The 23,049-nt window shown below is 40.5% G+C and overlaps 1 protein-coding gene across 1 annotated transcript in view; it reads right to left on the bottom strand.

The window, feature by feature from the left end:
- Positions 1-5,269: 5,269 nt before the first annotated feature.
- The window catches only part of FGD1 (FYVE, RhoGEF and PH domain containing 1), an 854,635-nt gene continuing 836,855 nt past the window's right edge, over positions 5,270-23,049 (bottom strand). Inside the window, exon 18 of the mRNA XM_044089056.1 lies at positions 5,270-10,981. Coding sequence (XP_043944991.1) covers positions 10,700-10,981 — 282 coding nt within the window. The 3' untranslated portion in view covers positions 5,270-10,699. The remainder of the gene's footprint in view (positions 10,982-23,049) is intronic.

Here is a 23,049-nt window from a genome sequence, read left to right as displayed (position 1 = left end):
TACCCTTAGCAGGAGGAGCCCACATGCCACTCTTTTGGCCCTTAGGAGGAGAACAAGAGTGCTTGCAAACAAAGGCAGTAGTTTCGCTGAAACTAACAGGAAAGACATATACATTTGAGTTACTGCAGAGGCCTTCCCCTTATCCTAAAGGGACTTAATTAAACCAGCAGCAGCTTCCCCAAACAAGTGTTTATTATCAAGAGGGGCATCCATCAACTTAGCCTTGATATCATCAGGCAATTAGTTGAAGTTGAAGCCAAGAATACCTCCTCATCACTGACCCAAAAGCAGCATCCCTGGAAGAAGCATCTGCTGCATCATAACTACATTTGATGGAATGTGTGAGGAAGCCCCTAACAGGGAAAGAGCAGATGTTTTATCCTCAGAGCCTGGGAGATCACATGATAAGACTTAGAAAGGAGAGCCAACACATACCTGGACATATGGGTCTATAATTAATAGCCCTAAAGCCAAGGAAGCTGAGATTTAACCTTCTTCACCTAGCCTTTCCATGATTCTGCCATCTATATCAGAAGGCAGTAACTTGGGTGAAGGAAGCAATTGAGAGGATTTGTTAGAGGCTACAAACACAACTGAGGGGCATACCTCTCAAATGTCCAGAGTTTTGGCTCACATTTTTGGCGAATCCTCATAAAATTTTCTGGCAAATCACTGGTATGCTCTGAAGACTTGCATCATGAAATAATGACATATATTTGAGTTTCAGACTTCAAATCCTTTAGAAAATGTATGTTAAAACAAACCCTGTTACTCTAGCAACCTTCCAAGTTTATAAGAGCAATATTTAAAATATGTTCCTATTTTTGGGCCTTTGTCCCCTCCATTTTGTTGTTTGTCCAGATTTCCTGAACTAACAGGTTGAGAGGTATGCTGAGGGGTCAGCAGCAGGACGCTTGTGCAAAAAGTTACCATCCTGAGGCACCTTATAACACTTATCAGGCTTCCTGTGAACAGGGGGCAGAGAATCAGGAGCTTTAGAGCCATTTGAAGCTGCACCCAACAAAGTAGCCAAAACAGGAGGAATAGCAGAAGGTTTTGGAGATTCTATGTGCAGCAGCTCATAGTAATTCTTATGGATTTCAGAGACCTTAGCACAATCCCATTTAAAAAAAACTCAATCGTCCTGGAGATTGTGCCCCCCAAAGAAATTTCTTTGAAGGGACTATCAGGCAGATTCCTCTTCCTCAGAACCATAGTCCAAAGGAGAAGGAAGTTAGGAAGAGTAAGCAAGGGATTCCTCATCAGAATTCAACTTCTCCTCAGGGGAATCCTGTTACCTGGGTCTTCTAAGTGGAGTTGAAGACCAAGGGGCAGCTGGAACAGAGACCCCCTGAGGAAGTTTCAATGCCATCAAAGCATTAAAGAAACCTTGAGTGAAGGCCTGCTACTCACTCTGTGGATCCCTAGGAGTAGAAGAAACAGGTTTAGTTTTTTGCATCTTATTTAATGGGACATCTGCCCTGTAAAACTTAGAGGGCTCTGACACAGGACAGCATTCAATAACAGTAGTAGGGAATTCTTCCCTAACTAAATCTGTGGAACACTTCTAGGCTCCTCAGAAATAATCAACTGTGGTTCCCCTGAACACCCAAAACGGATATCTATAAAGCCTCATCGGACGTGCTGAAAGCCAGATCCCTGCCAGCCTCCAACCCAGTCATGGCAGAGGAATCAGACAACAAAGCCAGGCAAACCTCTGGGTTCTCACTCACCTCAGGAGAAATGTCTGACATTGGCTGGACAGCGGAAGATTCCGGTCTTGATTTCTTAACCTTTTTCTTCCCCCCTAACAACTGACCCTCAGGGTGCGAAGTTCCTTCCATAGTATCCTTAACAAGAAGCTTATGTCACTGAATCTCCAGATACAATGCAAGGGAAAAGAGCCTACTACACAGAGTCTTTGGAATTAAAGCCTGACAGAACTGGCTGTATGATCGTGAGGTGCCTAGGCAAAATAAGCACTGTTCATGGTGGTCTTTATGGGGAATCTGTTGCCTGCAGTGGCAATTACTCTTCCTGGATGACATGAACTCATAGAAGCAACCAAAAGTCCATAAAAAACAAACCTCCAATTGGGCACTTATCTGCAATGGCTGGGGAACCAGCAAACTAGGTGATCAGACCGACGATCAAAAGATGCATTCGGACTGGCGACAAAGAAGTTCTGAGGATGGTACAACTGGAAGTCACCTTTATGCCCTATATTACGCAAGAAGCATACGTGTGATGTATAGTGCACCTTAAAGCAACAGAAGGCTTTTGTACACTAGCTGGATGTTGGGCTACCCGAGGCAGGGAATCCCCAGACATAAGGAATACTGCAACAAGTGAATGGAAGGACATCTGTAGTTTGTAATGGTTTCTTAGAGTTTTTTTACACCAATGGACCTTGGATGATGTCTTCCCACTTTTTTTTTTTATATACAAAGAAGGCTAATCGTCCTCCCACTTATTCTAAGAAAGGAAGGATGGTTTGGGGTGTACATGGAGAGGTAGGGGAGGGGCCACCCAGGCTGAACCACTGCAGATCCATCTGAGTGTCAGGGCCCTGAGGTCTTCCAAACCTCTCCTTTGGTCTTGCTTGTCATTCTTTCTTGTATTTGCCCATTTTCCACTTACCAGGCCTGACATTTTCCTACTTTGGATGTAAGGAATATGCCTTTGCTGGGTAATTCCAGCTGAACCTAGGAACTTGAGCCTGATTAAATCTGCTTCATAGGCTTCACAGTGTTATTCTTTTCCTCTAGCTTCTTAAATGCACCTTGAGGAGCGCATCCAGTTCCAGTGACACATTTATGAGCTCCATCTTAATATGGTCTAGAAGGGGCAATGTCCTTACGCAGGCATGTCTTTGGATAACAGGCTATGTTGCTGTAGCCTTGCATGATGCATCCACTATATCATAAACAGTTTGTGGAGTGTTTGGGAGGCCAGTAAGAGAGGCCACAAATCTGAAGCATCTCCTATTTCAGATCCTTATCCAGTGTCACTTCTGCCTTAGCCCTCAACCTCTTCAGAAGAGACCTTTGGAAGGAAAGCATGTGCGACTGGCAGTTCAAAGCTCTGAAGCCATGGTATCAGAAGTGTACACCTTTTCCTCCAATTATGTTGCTTATTCCATTTTCCCTGTCATTTGGAATAGTGATCCTGGACTTAGTAGAAGGTCCTCTCTTGCTGGAATCCAGGGAAACCACAGCTGGGTTTTGTATAGGAACATACAGCAATGCTTCACCCTATAAAACTAGTCAGATTTCTTTAGAGCAGGGGGAATGTAGTCTGGGTCCATGGATCCATTATTAAACGCATCCTTTGGGAAATCTAGCACTGGATAGACTAGTAGACATCTGGGTTCAAGCAGGTCCAAGTAAGTTCTATATCTGAGCCACACCTCACACTGTTCCTTACTCTCCCATTGGAAAACTTCCTCCATCTTATGAAGGGTGTCTACAAAGGTGAAGTTGTCTGGAGGTGAAGAAAAGGACAGTATGTTTGCATCCTACACTTCAGCAGAAGGGATCTGATCAACTGACCTGCATCAGCTAGTTCATATGCCTTAGAGTTGTGGGAATCCGTACCCTCAGGAGGAGGTTTCATCCTTTTCTTTTTAGAAGGCGACTGACACACCTCTTGTGTTTCTATTTCTTGACTTTTATGTTTCAAGAGAGAGACAGAACTGCCACAGGCAATTCAATTAAAGTATCATTAGAAGCCAGGAAAATGGAGGTGATGGAGGCACTGCATGACCTAAGCCAAAGCAAACCATTAGGCACCAGTTTCATCTTTAGTGCTTTGTGCCTTGTAGCATTGGGAATTTAAAATTTTACAGGCCTCACGTCACAGGTGGGGAACACAGGCCTCAATGCTACCTCCATGAATTTCCTAGTGGAGAAGAACTCCAGAGATCCCATCTTCTTCCTCAGTAATCAGGTTATGAACCTGCAAGACCAAGGAGCCTTTGGTCTCAGAAGCCTAAGCAGATATTTTAGTTCTGGAGGAAGTGTGAGATGCCAGTGGCATGGTGGCCTGTACAGCATCACATCAGAGTCCTCAGTCAACCAACTCTGAGGCAGAGGACTGCAAAAGGACCTTGCTACATCAAAATTCACAGAACCCAGGGACGCCAATCATCTAACAGGATATACTCAAACTTCCATTGTTTCTTCCTGGATCTCTTTTCAAAGTGCTTCTTTTTAGCAGAAGATTCCAAGAGGCCTTGGATGACACCATGGTAGTAGCACAGACAGAAACACACTTTCCTTTATTGGTTGCAAACATCTTGAGAGACTGACACATTTTATGAAATGCCCTTGGGGTGGTACAGGCACACTGCAGACAGGAGTCTGTGACGATCAAGGCCAAAGCAAAATAAATACTGTTGATGAATCTGTTTCCTGCATACAGCGCAATTATTCACTTTAATCACAACTTCAGAATCAGACATTCAGTTAACTGAACAAAAAAAGAAAGCGAACAACAACAAAACATACATATCTGGTGCTTGGAGGTAGGTTGGCTCAGAGCACTGTAAAAACACATGGCTATACATACGTGCATAGAAAGATTAATCTGACTCATCTCTTATGCCATCAACATCCTTTCATTCTGGTGTGCAGGCCTTGGCTGAAGCACTGGGGCTAAGTAAACATCTGTAAGTTAGGTCAGTCAGTAAGGCAACCTGCACACTCAATAATACAAAAGTGAGGACTGTAAAAGTGATTACTATGATGGATGTCTTACTGTTCTGTTTATGTCTCTAAACTCTCCTAGTTGGTATCACATCTGACATGTGAAATAAACACCACGATGACCTACCTGTGATCCCACTATGCTCTTGTAAAACTTTTTGCTAGTTCACAGGAGGAAGGCTATTCTAGAACCTACAATATTTATTGATCATCTTCTGTGAATGTCAAGTGCTTTCATGCAGGACAATTTGTAAAGGCACCTACCTGGTTTTGTGTTCAAAAGAAACCTCAAAGCAATGGAGAATGGAAATGCTGTGAAGGAAATCCAGCACAGAATCAAAGGAATTGCATGAAGAAATGGATATCCAGAAGGGAAGGAAAACACACAACTCTTTTGTAAATGTTAGCCAGGCAATAAACTATATTTTCTTAAAAAAAAAATAATAAAATGAAAAACAGGACATTAAACAAACTATAAAACCAGATTTGCACAAATAAAATGGGATATCCATTTAGAGGGATATGCCCAGTGGCCAGCCACTAATAATAAGTCAAATAACACATTAATAATTAAACATATAATTAATACAGATAACTTGCATAACTGGAAGAAGAAAGGTCCCAGTTTCAGCTGGAATTCTTAACTGTGGATACAAGAAATATGAGCCCATCATGTATTTTATGTCATTTTTTACAACACTGATCATAAAGATGGGGCTAGAGCAATTTTATATTTGATTAGCTTAAGCCACCTATCATTAATGGGCTACAAAATCAGGATCCTCCTGCTGAGAAAATACTGCATCTCCTAAGAATTCCTGTTGTCAAAAGCCAAAAGCATTCATACCCAGTGGGTAGGGCATCAATATCCATTTTTAAGTCATGCATTGTCTCTTGTATAGAAAAGTACAGCTGATGCCTTTTCAAACTGCAGTAAAAGTGCTTCTTTTGCTGGTATAGTCATGGTGGATATAGTTTTCTCCTTTGCCAAGATAGCAGCACATCTTTGATGTCACACTGATGGACAGTTAAGTGGGAAATAATGCAATTCCCTTTATTTCTTCTGGTAAAAATACTGTGATAAAAACAATTGTGAATTCATCCTTTTGTAAGAAACAGGAAATTCTGTTGCATTTCATTCATCTCTCGTGTTCATCTTCTGTAAAGTATAACACATTTCTTTCATTTTAAAAATAACATTTTTATTACCTGCCTGACACAACAGTACAGGATACTGTTACTGTTGAAGGATTATACATTTTCTTTAGGTCACTAAAGTGTCAGTATCTTCCTAGTACAGTAGCACCTGTGACAAGTGGAGAGGTTAGTTATAAATAATAAAAAAAAAAAAAAAAAAAAGTTAGCGATGACCATCCAAATGCCCAAAAAAACATTTAAGGATGCATACCCTAGCATTCCTGATAAAGGGGAGGAGAGCAGTCACCATTGCCACAGCCAGAAAGGATTATAATATAAACAGAGGAAAAACTACAAAAGTGACGCATCTCACATCAGATGCTGTTCATTCATCTTTGGCTACGACTCTTATGCCTGCTGCACAATTCAGTGGGTCTCACCTGGATACATTAATCTTAAGCTATCATGCTTATGTTGCAAGTTGGTAACCTGTAAGGATATGTGCTCTGCAAGCCACTAGGCTACAGTAATACTTTATTTGGTTGTTTAGAAATATCTAAATTAAATACTGGGTCTTAATCCTATCCTTCAAGACTACAGCTAAAAACGAAAATTAATTACTACTAACTCAATTTAATGAGGAAGAAAATATATCTGGGATGGGTCTTTTAGGAACAGATAAGGAACCTTGATGGCAGTGACCTTAATCAGGTTACTTACAATGACCTACTTAGAGGTAAATGTCCCGACATACCCTTGCTCTACCCATCTCTGAGTTATTTGTATGCAAAATATAAGGGATAAAAACTACCATGGGAATGTAAGGCAAGGCATCTCAAGACCCTCACAGATCATTTGCCTGCTAAGAACCTACAAACATAAACAGTATGAGAAGTCCTGATAACATAGCATGGCTGGAACAGGGCAGCAAATATGTTGGTGACAGTGTGGTTAGAGCATGATGCTGGTCCAGACAGATGCACTACACTGACCATTTCAAAAAGAGCAAACAGCGTCTAGGCTACCTAGTGGGACACACATCATAACCATGCTTTAAAAGTGGGCTGTTCTTGGCACTATACATGCCTGCTACACTCATTTTATCACAAGATGGTAACACAATCCAGTGCTTGAAAACTGAGAATTCATAAGTAATTTGATAAATCACACAAAACTTTACATCAAACTTGAAAAGTTAATTTTTCAGGTTTGAATCAAAAATAGAGTTTAGAAAGACTATGCGCAGTACTAACTACATAAGGACTGAAATACACGAGGAGTTTTCAATCTACAGCAGTATGACTTGGGGAGGGGAGTTTATCCTTCAGTTCCAGAAAAATATCCATCACCCCCTTCAAATTAAGTGACATTTTATCCAATTCAGGCTCAAGTGGAAGCCATTGCCTATCTTAGCAAAAGTCAGATATACAGGCAAATACATTTATAAAGCTGCTATGTACAAACAGTATCATAACAAAAAAAGTATATTATCAGTTAGGAACCAATTACTTCTATTCAATGAAGCTTTTCTCTCTCAATGGTGGTACTTATCAGTTTTCTAATTGTGAACTGGATGTTAGTCTGGAGACACAGGAAGTAAATAGTTTCTCCAGCATGAGGAAGGAGGGGGGTTTAAGAAGGGTTGATGGCATAACATTTTTATAAACTTTAATGCAAGATACTCAAATAAAATTTCACTTTTTTTGCAGTTTCCTGTCTTATTGTTCAAGTATAATTACATTCAATAAAAAACATTTAAAATGCTGGTATGTGTAAATGTGAATAGGCTTACAAAACAGTCACTTGACACTCCAACTAAGACCGCTAGCTAGGAGGATGGCCCTTCTATGAAGTAAATTAAGTGACATACCTGTCACTAGCTACATAATGTTCCCCAAAGTCAGTCTTGCAGTACCAGCCTTTTAAGTACTCGAGACAATGGTCCCAAACGAAGCAACAACAGACATGCTTTTTTTTCTGGGTGGAGGGAGAAGCTATTGATTATGTATAACATATTAGTTATGGCTTAGCTCTGTTCATATATCATTGATGACTGGCAATTAAAAGAAATCCTATTAAGGGACAGTGGTATCCTTTAATAAGGACTGCTAAGTTTTCCCCTCATTAGTCCCAGTGTGTCAACAGACAGCTTACAACATTAAAAGACAATCCTCAGTACTTCAAGCTAGTATGAAACAATCCAGTATAGTTGAAATACAGATTTAAAAAGTACAAAATGCTACTTATGAAGAAGAGTGCATTTTTAGTAATTCTGCATCACACCTAGATGAAAATATACTTCTGGATTACCCAGGCTGACAAATTTTCTACCTGGCACTACTTGTACAATACACTGCACAGCAGCTGTGTTCCTGCAGCAAAACCTACAGAAATCAAAATCATTGACATGCTGCAAGTGATAGCAAATGTCCTGCATAGTGCCAGGCTTCTGGAAAGAAAATATCTACAACATAATTAAATGGAACAAATTTACTACTGAGAATGGGAATGTATGTGTGTGTGTGTGTGTGCATATCAAGGCACTGAAGAATGGCAATTAGCACAGTGGCTTAAGGCCTGGACCTGTTAACAAGTTTGCTATCTGTATTTGGGGGTACAGAGCTCGATTCCTTCCACCTTCATTTGGCTACTGTGCAACTTTGAAGAAGTCATTTGAGCAGACATCACCCTTAGGTCACCTCTGAAAAGGAACCCATATCCAATGAGGCTTACCCAGTTGATAAATATACAACATATAAAATACGGGCAGACATTTTCTAAATTAGAGTACATAAAGTCTCTGTGGGAGAGGTATAAGAGAATAATGAAGTTACTGAAGTAGCTCTGCTTTATTGCTGCCAATTCCTGGGATTTCCACTCTACACAATCAGTAACTTCTGTGAACATTGCATACACTATGCACTGTGCTGGTAAGCTCATATTTCAGTGCTCATAATCTTGGATTCTGTGATCAAAACTGGGTATAAAGTACAAACAAGCTCAGATTGGATGCACTTATGGGGGGGTTTACTATTGTCACGATTAATATTTCCACGAGTCATATATTTACTACTGCTATAGGGGAAATGATCCAGCACAGCCTTGGCCTCATCAATCTCAGATTGCTCTGATTCAAATCACAGACTGCTCTGCTTCATATTACAGATGACAGAGCTGTTAGGCTGCAGTACCAAAGAAACAGCAAGTACACACGATGACAGTCGTGTTAATACTGCACGGTACTACACTGAGCATTTCTGAGAGGAACACAGGTGACTGCTCACTGTTAGCATCTCTTAACTGTCTAGTAAGAAAAAAAAGGAAGTGGGTGAGGTTTTCAGTGTCCCCACATTCTTGTTAACATTTGCAAACTTAAAGTTTTGGACATTTAGTGGTCATAGCCTAGGTGATTACCATTGTTAGATACTTAATCATTGTGGAAACGACTCCAAAATTCATAAAACACGCTGGCTGTTTGTGTCGCTAACCAGTTAGCATCAAGTCTTGGGATAAACGGTGTACTGATTTTAGTGCTCTCACAAGGACAGAAGCTAATTTTAAACATACAGCTTCCCACAAAGTGTGACATCATTAAATGCAAAATCTGACCACGTATTTCACTAAAACATTGTGGCAAGAAGTACATACAACACACAGTAATAACTCCCTGGTGTTACTCAGTTTTAAAGTGAAACTTGAAATTTTCTGACATATAAGAATTACTAGACTTGTAGTATGTGAAAAATGACAAAAACTCTACTTTTTAAGAAAAGACGATGACAGTTATGTTAAGTAGAGTTCCCTGGAAAACCCACTTTGCTGCTAAATTCTCGCTATGCTAATGTAAACGTGTTTTCCTGCATGAAGAAGTGATGATGTTTCAGCCTAAATGGTGTGGTGCTCTACCTGTAAAACCAGAAATTAAATATATATACAATTTGACTACACAAAGGATACTGGGTGAGATTCAGAGAATGCTGCACTTAGTCACTAAGGGTAGAAGTGTCTAAGCACAATTAAAAATGGCTGACTAAAATTTAGAATTTGCTGGCCATAAAGCGTAAGCAGCATGCAACAAGCTGTTCTGTATTTGGCATCCCACTCCCCATCTGTGGCTCAATATCTGATCTGCAAAACAGTACAGATAACATTAGGCTGCTGGTTAGGCAGCTAATCACTGCACAAACATGTACAGTTTTGTGCATTTACTCTGCTGATCTATTATGGCTGCCACAGCTGCCTCATGCAACCTTTGGCAAATATTACAACTTCTTATGCATTTAGTAAATTACAGTAAATAAAAAAGGCTTACCCAGCCTTACCCTGAGCAGCTCACTAAGTGATACCCCCAGCATAATGTCACTTTTATGTCAGGCTGCTGGGGGCAACAGACTGCTGCTGACCAGGGGTCAGATGACATGCAAGGCATGCCTGACTAATGAATAACTATTTGTGATGTCTCCATTCTAAGATGTTTTACTGACTTGCTTCTTAAGGCATGTGTAAGCCAATGTAGCCTAGAATTCAAACCGTAAGGCATTCCTTCTGAATCCCACCCAATGTCTCTTTAATGATGGCTTTTCCTATATACACACAAACATTGAATGAAGTGTGAAGAAACCACAAATCACTGCTAAATAAGAACAGTAATAATAATAATAAACAATACAAAGCCAGAGATAGAAAGTGCCCTTGAGGAGTTCAAGTAATAAATCCACTGGGTTGAAATGTCCACAGTACACTTCTTAAATGGGCCAACCAAGGTATGAGCGCCAGTATAGTCCAGGTCAGGGTCACAGGACAAGGGGATAAGCTTCTAAGATAAATCTCTAGGCGCACCTTCACTCTTTGGGCCATTATGTGTTCCTGATGGCTGCTTTGTCCAAAGTTTCTGCACTTTCCACCTCTTCATCAGCCTCTAGTATTGAGGAGGTGGAGTTATAGTGTTCGCCACGTCCTGCAAGAGATAAGATATGCGTCCAGCGCTTCTGCAGCTCTTCAGTCTCGGTGCTAAAATACAAGGTCAAATGAGACTGGCTAATTTTGAAGATATACTGGCGTCTTTCAATCTTCTCTCCACTATCTGGTGCTGTGACCTCAAAGCCAATTAATGGGACACTTCGCTGAGCTTTTACATCCTAAAGGTGAAGAAAAACAGAAAGATATAATCTGAGAATCCTAAAAGTTTGTGGACAAAAGTAACAGTAACTGCTGTGCTCTATAACACACATTCACCTGATGTGTATGGTTTGATTCAGTAATTCACTCTCACTGCACAATAATATGCATATAAGCAACACCCTACAGAATCCTGTCTGCAGTCACCTGGAGAGTATGAATTACATAACTACCTAGTGATTCTTTGCTCTCCACAATGAAACACAAGTAAAGAAAAATGCTGCTTTTCTTTAACCAGGACTGTAAAGGTCACCTTTTGGAGAAGTCATTAAACTAAGGTCAGGCAATCCTCCAGTCACGTGTCGCCTAAGTCATACATCAGTGTTCCATGGTCTAATGCTACTTTGTATTTATACAGTCTAAAGTCTAGTTGAACAGGCACACATCAAAATTGTTGATTTTATGAATTGAAAGCAGAAGAGTCCTCACTACTTTGCACTTCTACTAGCAGAGCAATCATAAAAATGTTCAATGTAGGGCTCATTCTTTCCACTTTACAATCTGGACTCCTCTGGCTTTCACTGTTTTAGTTATCAAGGCCCTACACAATGGAACCATCTTCTAAACTGGCTTCAGGAAATATCTACAACTGCAGGTTTTAAACGTGTTCTTAAAACATATAAAATCACGATCATTCAACAACAAACTATTTTTTGTTGCATTTGTTCATGCTTGGATACATACAGTGCTTAAACTGGAATTGGAGGACAGTGTAAGGTGTAAGTGCTATCAAAGGCTGCAGTGCATATATAATTTGAGCAGATGTGATAGTTGTCATAAAAATGGTCTGTCATGCTAAAACCTTAAATGGACAATCTGTGGTCTCAAAATGGGAAACATAAGCTTCTCCAGAACAAAGTTCAAATTCCATAAAAATGGCCACTGACTGTCTAGGTAGCATGAGTTACAGTAGCCCTCCTTCAGAAAGAATTTGGCTGCTGGTAACCAAAGAAAGCACGAGATTGATGTGAATGCATGCTGAGACAGCAGACAAGCAGAACTTCACTGACATGTATGCAAGAACTGCCTTAAAAAGGGTACTTGGGTATTTGGGAATATGTTGTGCAGAGATTGTCTGAAGATTAATGCACCTTAAGAAGAACCCTTTTCATCTGCCTAGGCATGATTTTCTAGTGGTGGCCCTCCAGGACTCTTTCAGAATGTAAAGATCTTCCGGGGCAAAAGTCTCCCAAGTCTGGAATTGGGGACCTATAATTTTCCTGCTAATTTAAGAGACATGTGAGACTGCAATGCACTAGGATACCCTTGAGTTGCATTAGAAAGGTGCAGTGCATAAGAAGTATCATCAACTCTCCCATTTTGTATTAAAGCAGGAGGGAGAATCAAGACTGCCCGAGCTAGATGGGGCTAGTAAATTATCTTTGCACAAACTTCCCTGACTTTTACCATGATTTTAGGAATCAGCAGTGCAGGTAGGAAAGAAGAGAGCAGCCACTTCTTCCAGTGGAATGAGAATGCACAAATCACCTAGGTCTGAATGCAGAGATCATCTTTAGGGCAAACCTGTACTACAGAGCTGCTTTCCATGCTTTCCATGCAACCACAGTCATCTGCAGAGCTGACAGGAGTTAGTACCTCCTTGTTTGCTGATGTGCCACATGAAAGGTGAGCTGTTTATCACAACTGTAGGGGTAGGAGACTCCAAACACCTTTGAAAGCTGCAGGTCGTAAGTCAGTGCCAGCATCTCTGAGTCTGATGTGCTGTTTTTGTATGCCATGGTCTCATTTCCATTGGAACCTGATCTGCTAATCTGGACACCTCTGGTTAGGTCTGAAGCACTGGTAGTCACAGTTTGGCACCTCTGCATGAGGGAGAAGTGCTTCCACAGGTTATATGAGATATAGTTTGCCCACCATATGGGTTCTCTGTGGAGAAGGAATCAGAGAGTCAAAAAACAGAGTCATGCCCAGAGGCTAGGTGCTGAATCCAAACATTTTTAGAAACCAAGGAAATAAGAAGCTTTGCCATGGGAACCATAAAGATTATGTTAACATGCATCCTAAGGTGCTGAGAACTTTCCCAGGCTGAAAAGCTTGGACTCTTTACAAAGGCTAGGAACACGAACCCTAGGAGAGAGACCTTGTCTAGGGGAAGTACCATTCTGCTCATTCAGGTGTCCAAAAACAACCCAGAATGATGCTGATTCTGGTGGGAGAAGACCAGCTTGATTTTTACTTCGAGATTATGGAGAGCTTTAAATTGGTAAGATGGTCAAATTCAGGTTTGCCTGAAGTTGATGGTGGGACCAGGCCTGTATGTGTACACCATTGAGTCTGAGATGAGCAAAAACAGGAAGTAAGCATTTGGTGAACACCCTGGGAGTAGACGGAAGTCCAAATGGCAAGGATCCAAACTGGAGGTGGCAGTGCCTGCCAGGAATCAATGCATCTCTGAAGCATTAGAAGGCAGGCATATTTAACATCCAAAGCTACCATCAACATGTGATGTATCAACAGTGGTAAAAAGACCCAAAAGATTTAACACGTCTGAATATCTGAATATCTTAAACCCTAGAAATCTGTTTAAAGCAGAACGTTCTAGAACATGACTCCAAGAGCCACATTTTCTTGATACTAAAGAAAAGAAAAGAAAAAAAAAAAAAAGTCTCGAATAAAAGCCTGTACTTTCTCCTGCTGGCAATACCCTCTTTATGGCTCTGCAGGCCAAATGTGTTTTATCACTAGACCCAAGGCCACTTGCTGTGCAGATGACTGCACTCAAGAAAAACAGAAAGCTTTCAGACTGTATCTTGTATGCAGTAGCTAAAAGCTTTTTCACCCAGACATCTAAGGTAAGGACAAATTACTGACCCCTGAAAAACCATAGTCTTCTGTCCACTAGATGGGAAGGGGGACCGTGGGGGGGGGGTCAGCTATACACTCATGAATGGGGGAGGATCCAGGTGAGGAGGAGGACCACTGCCTCTTCTTCCTCTCTCACTATTCTCTGCAAAAGTTTGAATTTTTTTTTTAAATCCCCACCGTCCTCCTTGAAAGATTAACATTTTTTTTCTGTTTGAACTGGCCAGCTCTAGTTTGCATGCTGTAGAAAGAACATTGCCTGGTAATAAAATCATTATTATATTTTTGGTCTAGGGCAGTACTGTAATTCATGTGGGATGAAAGAGGTGGCTGTCCCTGGCACAAGCTGGTAGGGTGGGAGAGCAGTAGTTGTCAATAGGGTGTGAATGCAGTCCTGTGAATCACTTAAGAAGCTATAGCTCTTTCTCAGTTGTCCCCAATCTAGGGACTGTACTGGGTGACTGCTATCCTTGTTATGGTACTACTTTGCTGGGGTGACAAAACTGCTCTAAAGTGTAGATGGTCTTTCTGCCCTTTTTCTTCAAGCTTTCGGAATGTCTCATGTGAGGTTTTGTTTCTGAGCAAATACTTATCCAGACATGCATTAAAAATATGGCCCCTGACATCCTCGTGTTGGGGCTAAATACTGAGCCAGGCATACCTCCTTAAGAAAGTACCTGTACCTGCAGCCCCAGCAATTGCATTACTGGGATTACACCACAGCAGACAGGCGTTTTACTTTGCTTATCTTATGGAAGGTTTAGATGAGCTTTGTAGGACTCGGTCTAAGAACGGAGTGGAGTCCAAATATTTTCAAATATCCCTTGCTACTGCAGCATATGGGCTTTGCAATTTATAGTTCTAATTCTAAAAGTTGTGGAGATGTACACTTTCTTGCCAAAATAAAAAAAAAAAAAAAAAGAGTCTACTTTCCTGTTCAATAGGCAAGTTATTATTGGCAGGCTCCAGTTTGGAGTCTCTTCTCATGTCAAGTGAGATGACCACTGGGTTAACAATGGGGGTTGTGTATGAATATTTAGATCCTTCCTTCAGTTTATAAAAGCATTCAGGTTTTCTAGGTAGTGGAGGCCATGGGTCTGGCTCCACATGAAACATCTGAGATACTGGCGAAATTTTAGTGGTTCTGGGGTCATCTATGCTCAACGGCTCTAATTACCTCTTGTGGGAGTCCAACACTTCCAATGACACCTGCACTTAAAATGCTCCTTCATCAGGTTAAGCCTCTCTACAAAGATGTCTTCAGGTACCGGGCATGAAGAGAGTGACCCTTTGTTGTCAGTTCATACCCGAGGGTTAGGGAATCTGTGAAGTACAAATTAGGTCCCGGTCACTTTGCTTTCTAAAGTACAAGGAGGATAAAGGCTCGTGCTATTGAATTCTTACTTTTTTACCAGGGGATAAAGTACCAGAGATGCTGGGCTCTGCTAATCTTTGCCAAGGGGAAACATGCCCTTCAGTTAACTTTCACTAGACAAAAATGTCTGATAAAGACTTTGGGAAGGAGGAGGAATCCCAAGGTCAACACCCGGCCTCAAATCTATGCAGCCTGCAAGTCCAGGGAAGGAGTTGGCCTAGATGAAACAGATGCTAAAATGTCATATGTCCATTCAATAAAAATCTAAGAACATTCTCCATTTCTTCCTCTTGGATCTGCACCACCTGCTGGACTACAGCAGATACCTGAACATCCAGTTGTAACACAACTAACTAATGACTGAAGCCTGGTCATTGAGAACGCATTAACCTGCTGTCAGCCTCCAAAAAGGCTTCAACAGATGATGTTCTACAGCTGATAGGAATACTTTGGAAAAGGAGTGCTCAGATAGAAGAACTAAAGGGGTCTCTAAGGCCAGTGCCTGCTTCCCTGGCTATCATTTTCCTGGGCTTTTCCATTTTATTGTGACTTTTTAGCTTCTTGGGTCCAACAACAGAGATTGTTCCTACCAAAATCAAGGGGTAGGTATCCCCTACGCTAGGAAGATTAACTTCTGGTGCTTCAAAAAAAGGTCTTTTGCATTTTCACTCTTTATCTGTTTCCTTCAAAAAGAGGAATGCTCTCTATACTTGCCTACATGATGAACGTCTCCCAGACAAAGGCACTGAAGGTAGAATCCCTTCAGTGTGACCTGTGTAACATAAGCATTCTTGTTGGTAACTTTTTCTGGGGACATAATCAACTTCAGAATGCAATTACAGTAATTACTTCAAAGCATCAGTAATTCGCCAAAAAGACAATCTAAGCTTTACAAAGATGTAGGCACTTGGCTCGGACAGAAAATTCACTGGCTTACTGCATACTAATGGGTAAAGACCTTGATCACAGCAGTAAGAACTGAACACAGCACATAATGCTCTCCTGTTTCTACCTGGTATCAGTCTGATGTCTCCTGTGTGGAGCAGACACCAGTCCATGAAGTGCAGATACAGAGCTTTGATAGCTGGGCCGTTCAGTGTAAATCAGCCTGAGGTGAACTCTAGTTAATCAGAAATGCTACTGTGCAAGAGATCCCTACAATCAAGATATGTCTGCTTATAGTTTATTGTGTACTTAAACTAGTACATGGGAAATATTCTGTTTCATGTTTAAAACAGCTTAGTGAAAATACTTTTATAGCATACTTAAACAATCTGGGTGTCACTAACATGTTACATACCTTTTGACTTCACCTGGTCCTAGTCTATTCCAAACTTTCTCTTTAAATTTCTAAATTCTGCAAGCAATGGTACAAATGAGCTTGACTGGACAGCAAGTACTGGACACATTTTCTGTTTAATATTAAACATCCTCAAACACACATACTGCTCTATTATTAGTAGTACATAAGTATTTAAATGGGGTTGACGGCAAAGATAAGATGGATGGAGAGCATTACTGAAGTAACAAGTGTATCAATAATGGCTTCCTTAAGTTCTTACAATTTTGGCCTGTTGTGTTAAAGTCCTTCAGGTCACAAATAGTTTGAATTAACTAATCAAAACAACATTTAGATGGAAAAACAATGGTATCTACAGTTATTATTAGTAACGTAACAAGCAGGAAGAAAACCTTACAGGGCATTTTGCAAGGCCCAGCTGGCTAAACCCGATGGGGTCAAGATTATTTTTTCAGTTGTTAATTCACAAAAACATAAAACAAGATGCTAAATGATACTTTACCACTGTCATACAACACGAACTAAGGCTTCCATGCTTTCAAAGTAGCATGATTTACATATGATTTACATTGTCAAATAATGTATATATTTTTACAGGAAGTAAAAGAGAACAACTTTCTGGGTTTACAGCATCCCCTACTGTTGTTTGATGCTCGTGTTTGTGCAGTGTTAACAAGTATTTCACATTGCAATACCAATGAACACAAATATTACACGTTGTGAAATACATCTGACATTCTATTCTGGCTCTCAAAAAAATAAAAAATAAAAAAATAAACTTTGGTCTGAAGACAGATAGCTCTCCACAATGCACAGTTGTATTTGGAAACAGAAATCTGTAATAATGTCTGATGCTCTGTAATTTATAAACGTTTATAAAATGGGCAACGAAAAATGACCAAACAAATTTCTAACTACCTGTGAATCAACTCTGTAACATGCAAAAGCGAAAAGTTAGTGCAGGCCAATTGGACATCACATTCACTACTCAAGATTTTTAATCCCTCATACACTTCAAAATCCAACAAACTGCCACCATCTTGAAAAGTTATTTAACAGGGAAAAACTGCCAAACATAGAAATACTCCAAATAAACAAACAAAAAAAAAATACTCAAGACACCAGACAAGCATATCCATGATTCAAATACATTGCCAAATCAGCATAAAAAATAAAGATTTGGGACTATAGCACAAATTAAACACATTGTACAGTAATAAAAGACAAAATATACACATTTAAGTACATTAACTGATCCAGAACACAAAAAATATCCAAAATATTACTACTACTACTTCTAACAATAACTCTCTCCTGAAGAAACTGAGAGCATAAACTTTGCAAACAGAAACTCAAGAACTGTAAACAGGGACAGGAACTTGAAGCAAAATCCATCAGCATAGCAAGAAAAGAGTCAAATTACGTACAAGTTCATACACAATTACCAGGCTAGTGGTACAAGACCATTTATAAGCTTAGCCAGTAATAACCAGAATATGATAATATTACATCTTATTTCCCCAGATATGGAATGGGGTAGTAAAAGGGTGGTCAGTCTTTGGGTTTTGGAGCCCTGAGTCATTTAACAGGCTGCCTCTTTCCATAAGGGACATGGGGGAGTACCCCAGGAGTAAATTTACAGTTTCTCACCCATTTATCTAAATTATTTTTGAAAACAAGGACAGGCGGGCTTTGCTTTATGAAAAATGGGAAGTTTATTCCACAGACAAGGTAGCCTTTGGGATATGAAACTGTCTCTCCAGAAAGTTCTGATACAGTCACAAATAAGGTTCAGGTCCATGGAACACGTAACCCTCGTAAAATTTTTCTTGCAAACATGTGACATTTTCATCAGGGGTGAATCGCAGCTTCCAAGGGACCAGATGACATCCCAGTCTGTGTACTACATGAACTACAAAATGAACTGGCACCTCTCCTAAGTGCCATGTTTAATCATAGCCTCACCTCAGGCTTCATGCCCACTGAGTGGCCCTCAGCTACAGTTATCCCACTACACAAGGGGGGATCCACCTTGGATCCTGGGAACTACAGCCCCATCAGTCTGACGCACCTGATCTGCAAGGCCATGGAATGTATTATCATGGAACTTATAAACAAAGACATTGGCAACCTTCAAACACTGGACCCCATGCAGTTTGGGTTCGTGAAGGGCCACTTTTGTCTCCTGAACTTGATTGACTTCTTCGAATCAGTCTCCAGAGCCATGGACAAGGGTAAGGTGGTCCACACAGCCTATCTGAACCTCGCCAAGGCCTTCAATACCATCCCCCACTCTGGAATCATAGATAAAACTTACTAAGCTGGGCATTAATCCCTACTTCACTCGATGGGTTGCCAACTGGCTTACTGACAGAACCCACACTGTAAAAGTAGCAGACTCCAAATCCATCTCCAGACAAGTGACAAGTGGAGTACCTCAGGGTTCAGTCCTGGGACCGCTCTTGTTTGGCATCTACTACTTTGAAGTACAGGCCAACACTAAGGGACTCTGGCTAACAAAGTTTGCAGATGACTGCAAACTGGGAGCCATTATTGAATCCCCAAATGATGTGGATATTCTACAAAATGGCCTTACAGAAACAGATGCTTGGTGCCAGAGCCATGGGCTCAAGCTCAATGCCAAGAAATGTATTATTATCACCTTTGGGAAAAAAACATGTACCCGTGAATTATCACATAGGTGGCAGTACACTAAACACCAAAAGTGTAATAAGAGACTTAGGGACACAGGTGGACAGTGGTCTCACCTTCGATAACCACATCACCACAAAAGTCAGGAAATCCTTCTATGTGGCACACCTCACCACTAAAGGCTTTTCATCCAGAAAAAAGGAGGCTATTGTCCCACTGTACGCATCCCTCATTAGACCCATTATAGAATACATCGCCCCATTTGGTATGTACCTCTCAAGACATCTGCAATGACTGGAAAGGCCACAGAAATACCTCACTAAAAGAATCACAGGCCTAAAGCAGATGCCCTATGCTGACCATCTAAAAAAAAAATCCACCTATACTCTGTTGCATATCGTCTACTCAGAGACTATCTCTGCTTAACAAACAAGGCCATGTCAAACCCAGAGCTGTTGGGCATGGTACACTTAAAGAAATCCCAATCCCTCAGACACACATGCTCCAGGGATCTAAACCTTGTCATCACAATGAACAAAACATGCTGGAGGGATAGGTTCCTGACCAAGAGACTCCCCAAACTCTGGAATAGACTGCCCATACATGTCAAGAAGAGCGCCTTTTTGGCCCTCTTCAAAAGGAACCTTGATGATTGGATGGGAGATAGGAAATTCACCATGGGGATCATGTCATTCGCCCTGCTAGACAGGGGTCCAGGGAAGTAAACACTGTGGGAAGAAATAGCTAGGGAATTGTTATGGCTAGGCTTGTATAGGCCCTAGGGCCGATAGCCTAGTAACAACCTATAAACCTATGAGTGGAGTTAGACTTTGTGTATTTTCTGAGCACTGCACTTGATCATTGGCCTGATGAGGGCTGAGTACAATTACACTATGACTTCCTTTGATCTTGAAGCCATGTCTTTACTTATAAGTTGAGCCACACAGAATGATTTCCTCACTACCATACCTACTTGGTGGTTAAAGTTTAGGTTACTATCTATCTGTGTTCCTAGGTCCTTTACCACTGGGTCTACTTTTAGGAGTCTGCTATCAATATTACAATTTACAGGGATATCTGACTTACTGAAGGACATGATTATACATTTTTTAGCAATTAGTCTCAGACTATGGTTTTGGCATCAATCGTTTGTCATCTTTAGGCCTGTCTGTAGAATGTCAACATCATTTGAGAATTCAAAAACTACTCCCAACTTACAAACATTGGAGAACTTGGTGAGCCAGAGGCCCCCGACATTGGCCTTCACTTCAGAGAAGTATACACCAAAGAGGAGGGGTCTCAACACTGAGCATGGTGGGACACCACTAGCAACAAGTTTCTTATTGGAGGTGGATTCACAATGTGCCCTGTCAGTAAGTCAGTTGGCTATCCATCTGATGATGTAGGGGTTTATCCCTAACTCAGTAAGTTTATCTGTGACTCCCGAGTGGGGGATTGTGTTGAAAGATTTGGCCAGGTCTAGATAAGTGGTGTGTACCATTTTACTCTCATCCATGGCCCTGGTGACTTTCTCAAAGAAATCCACCCGACTGAGCAGGCAAGACCTCCCTTTGACAAAGCAAAACTGGGTCTGGTTCAGTGTTTGGAGAGTTCCTATGTTGTTACTGATCAGGTCCATGATAATTCTCTCCATGGCCTTGCAAATAAGACTGGTCAAGCTTATGGGTCTGTAGTTTCTTGGGTCAGTTGTTGGGCCCACCCTGTGCAGAGGGACGACTGTTAAAGTCTTCCATTCCTATGGGACAAAGTCCATCCAGAAAGCTTTAGTTAAAGAAGGTTTCTAGTGGCCTTGATAGATTCTGTTTTAAGCTATTCAAGAAGCTCCTTGGAATGTTGTCTGGACCCATCAAGGCTGTGTTTTTGGCTTTAGTGAGTACAATAAGGACCTGTTCTCTCATAATGACCAAAAGGGGGATGGTTGCAGGTATTTCTTTGGGTGTGGTAGGAGGTGATGGTGGGAAAGAAGTCTGAACTGAACTTGTTGGCCAGCAGAGGTTTGCTATAGTTTCAGGCTTGGTGTATGTGTTGCCCATTCATGATTAACTTGGCACATTGCTGAGCATTTCCCCTATGGTTACAATATAATTAAAAAAGCATTATGGTTATCTTTCACCCAAGAGGATATCTTTGCCTCATAGTTTGCTTTGGCAGATTTGACCAGCTCTCTAATTTGTTTTGTTTAGACAGATGAGTGCCTTTTTGCACTGCTTTGCACATACTAAGAGACAGATCACAATAGAAAAACACTACATGAACAAGACTGCATATTAAAATAGAAATAAAACACACACAAAAATTACCATTGTAACCAAATTAAATAAAGGCAACATGTATACTATCAGCCAAATTGACTTAAGTAAAAGGGAAGGGGGCCATTACTGTTTACGCATTTTTTTTTGGTCCTTGGGAGTTGCCACCAAAATGTTTACCTATGTGAACAGTTTTAGGGTGCAACAAATATACCATCAGCTAAATTAACTTAAAAAATTATGTGAGGGAGCATTCCTGCTCACATGTACATGCCTTTCAGTTCTTGACTATGACAATAAAATGGCAATGTCATACAGTTAACACTTTATTAAAACATCACCACTGACCTTTTCATCTCATGCCTTCAAGAAAACATGAGAAGGATATTCCAGCTGCATATATAGCAACTCAATTTCATACTTAAAAATACTTAAAAACCTCAGCTTTGGCCGGCTAAGAACTTGGTTATATTCAACTGGACGTATAAGAGAATTTAAGTACCTTTATCTGCACTTTTTTAAAAAAAATACAGTATTTAATTTGATTTAAACTGTGTTGAAGGAATATTTAACTGAAGTGGCAGTTATTCTGCTCTTCAGTAACTTGAACTGAAGCTAATGTTTGCTGAATTTTGTTATTTGCTAGCAATTACAGGTGTGGGGGTAGCCACATTCTTTGATTTCCTGTCCTTGCCTATTTAAGTGGTGCATTGTGAAATATTTTCTGCTTAAAAACCTCAGCTTTGGCCGGCTAAGAACTTGGTTATATTCAACTGGACGTATAAGAGAAATTAAGTACCTTTATCTGCACTTTTTAAAAAAAAAAATACAGTATTTAATTTGATTTAAACTGTGCTGAAGGAATATTTAACTGAAGTGGCAGTTATTCTGCTCTTCAGTAACTTGAACTGAAGCTAGTGTTTGCTGAATTTTGTTATTTGCTAGTAATTACAGGTGTGGGGGTAGCCACATTATTTGATTTCCTGTCCTTGCCTATTTAAGTGGTGCATTGTGAAATATTTTCTGCTTAAAAACCTCAGCTTTGGCCAGCTAAGAACTTGGTTATATTCAACTGGACGTATAAGACAATTTAAGTACCTTTATCTGCACTTTTTAAAAAAAATACAGTATTTAATTTGATTTAAACTGTGTTGAAGGAATATTTAACTGAAGTGGCAGTTATTCTGCTCTTCAGTAACTTGAACTGAAGCTAGTGTTTGCTGAATTTTGTTATTTGCTAGTAATTACAGGTGTGGGGGTAGCCACATTATTTGATTTCCTGTCCTTGCCTTTTTAAGTGGTGCATTGTGAAATATTTTCTGCTTAAAAACCCCAGCTTTGGCCAGCTAAGAACTTGGTTATATTCAACTGGACGTATAAGAGAATTTAAGTACCTTTATCTGCACTTTTTTTAAAAAAATACAGTATTTAATTTGATTTAAACTGTGTTGAAGGAATATTTAACTGAAGTGGCAGTTATTCTGCTCTTCAGTTATTCCCACCCACCCTCCCTGTTTTTGTTTTGGTGTTAATCTTAGTGGCCTTGAAACTGCCCGCCCCTCAGCCTGTCTCTGGGCCCATCTCATTTGCTCACTCAACTGAGTGCAG

The sequence above is a fragment of the Protopterus annectens genome, chromosome 12.part0 (assembly GCF_019279795.1).
Source record: "Protopterus annectens isolate FY-2018-M chromosome 12.part0, PAN1.0, whole genome shotgun sequence".
NCBI lineage: Eukaryota > Metazoa > Chordata > Ceratodontiformes > Protopteridae > Protopterus > Protopterus annectens.
This window is presented reverse-complemented; position numbering and strand designations above follow the sequence as displayed.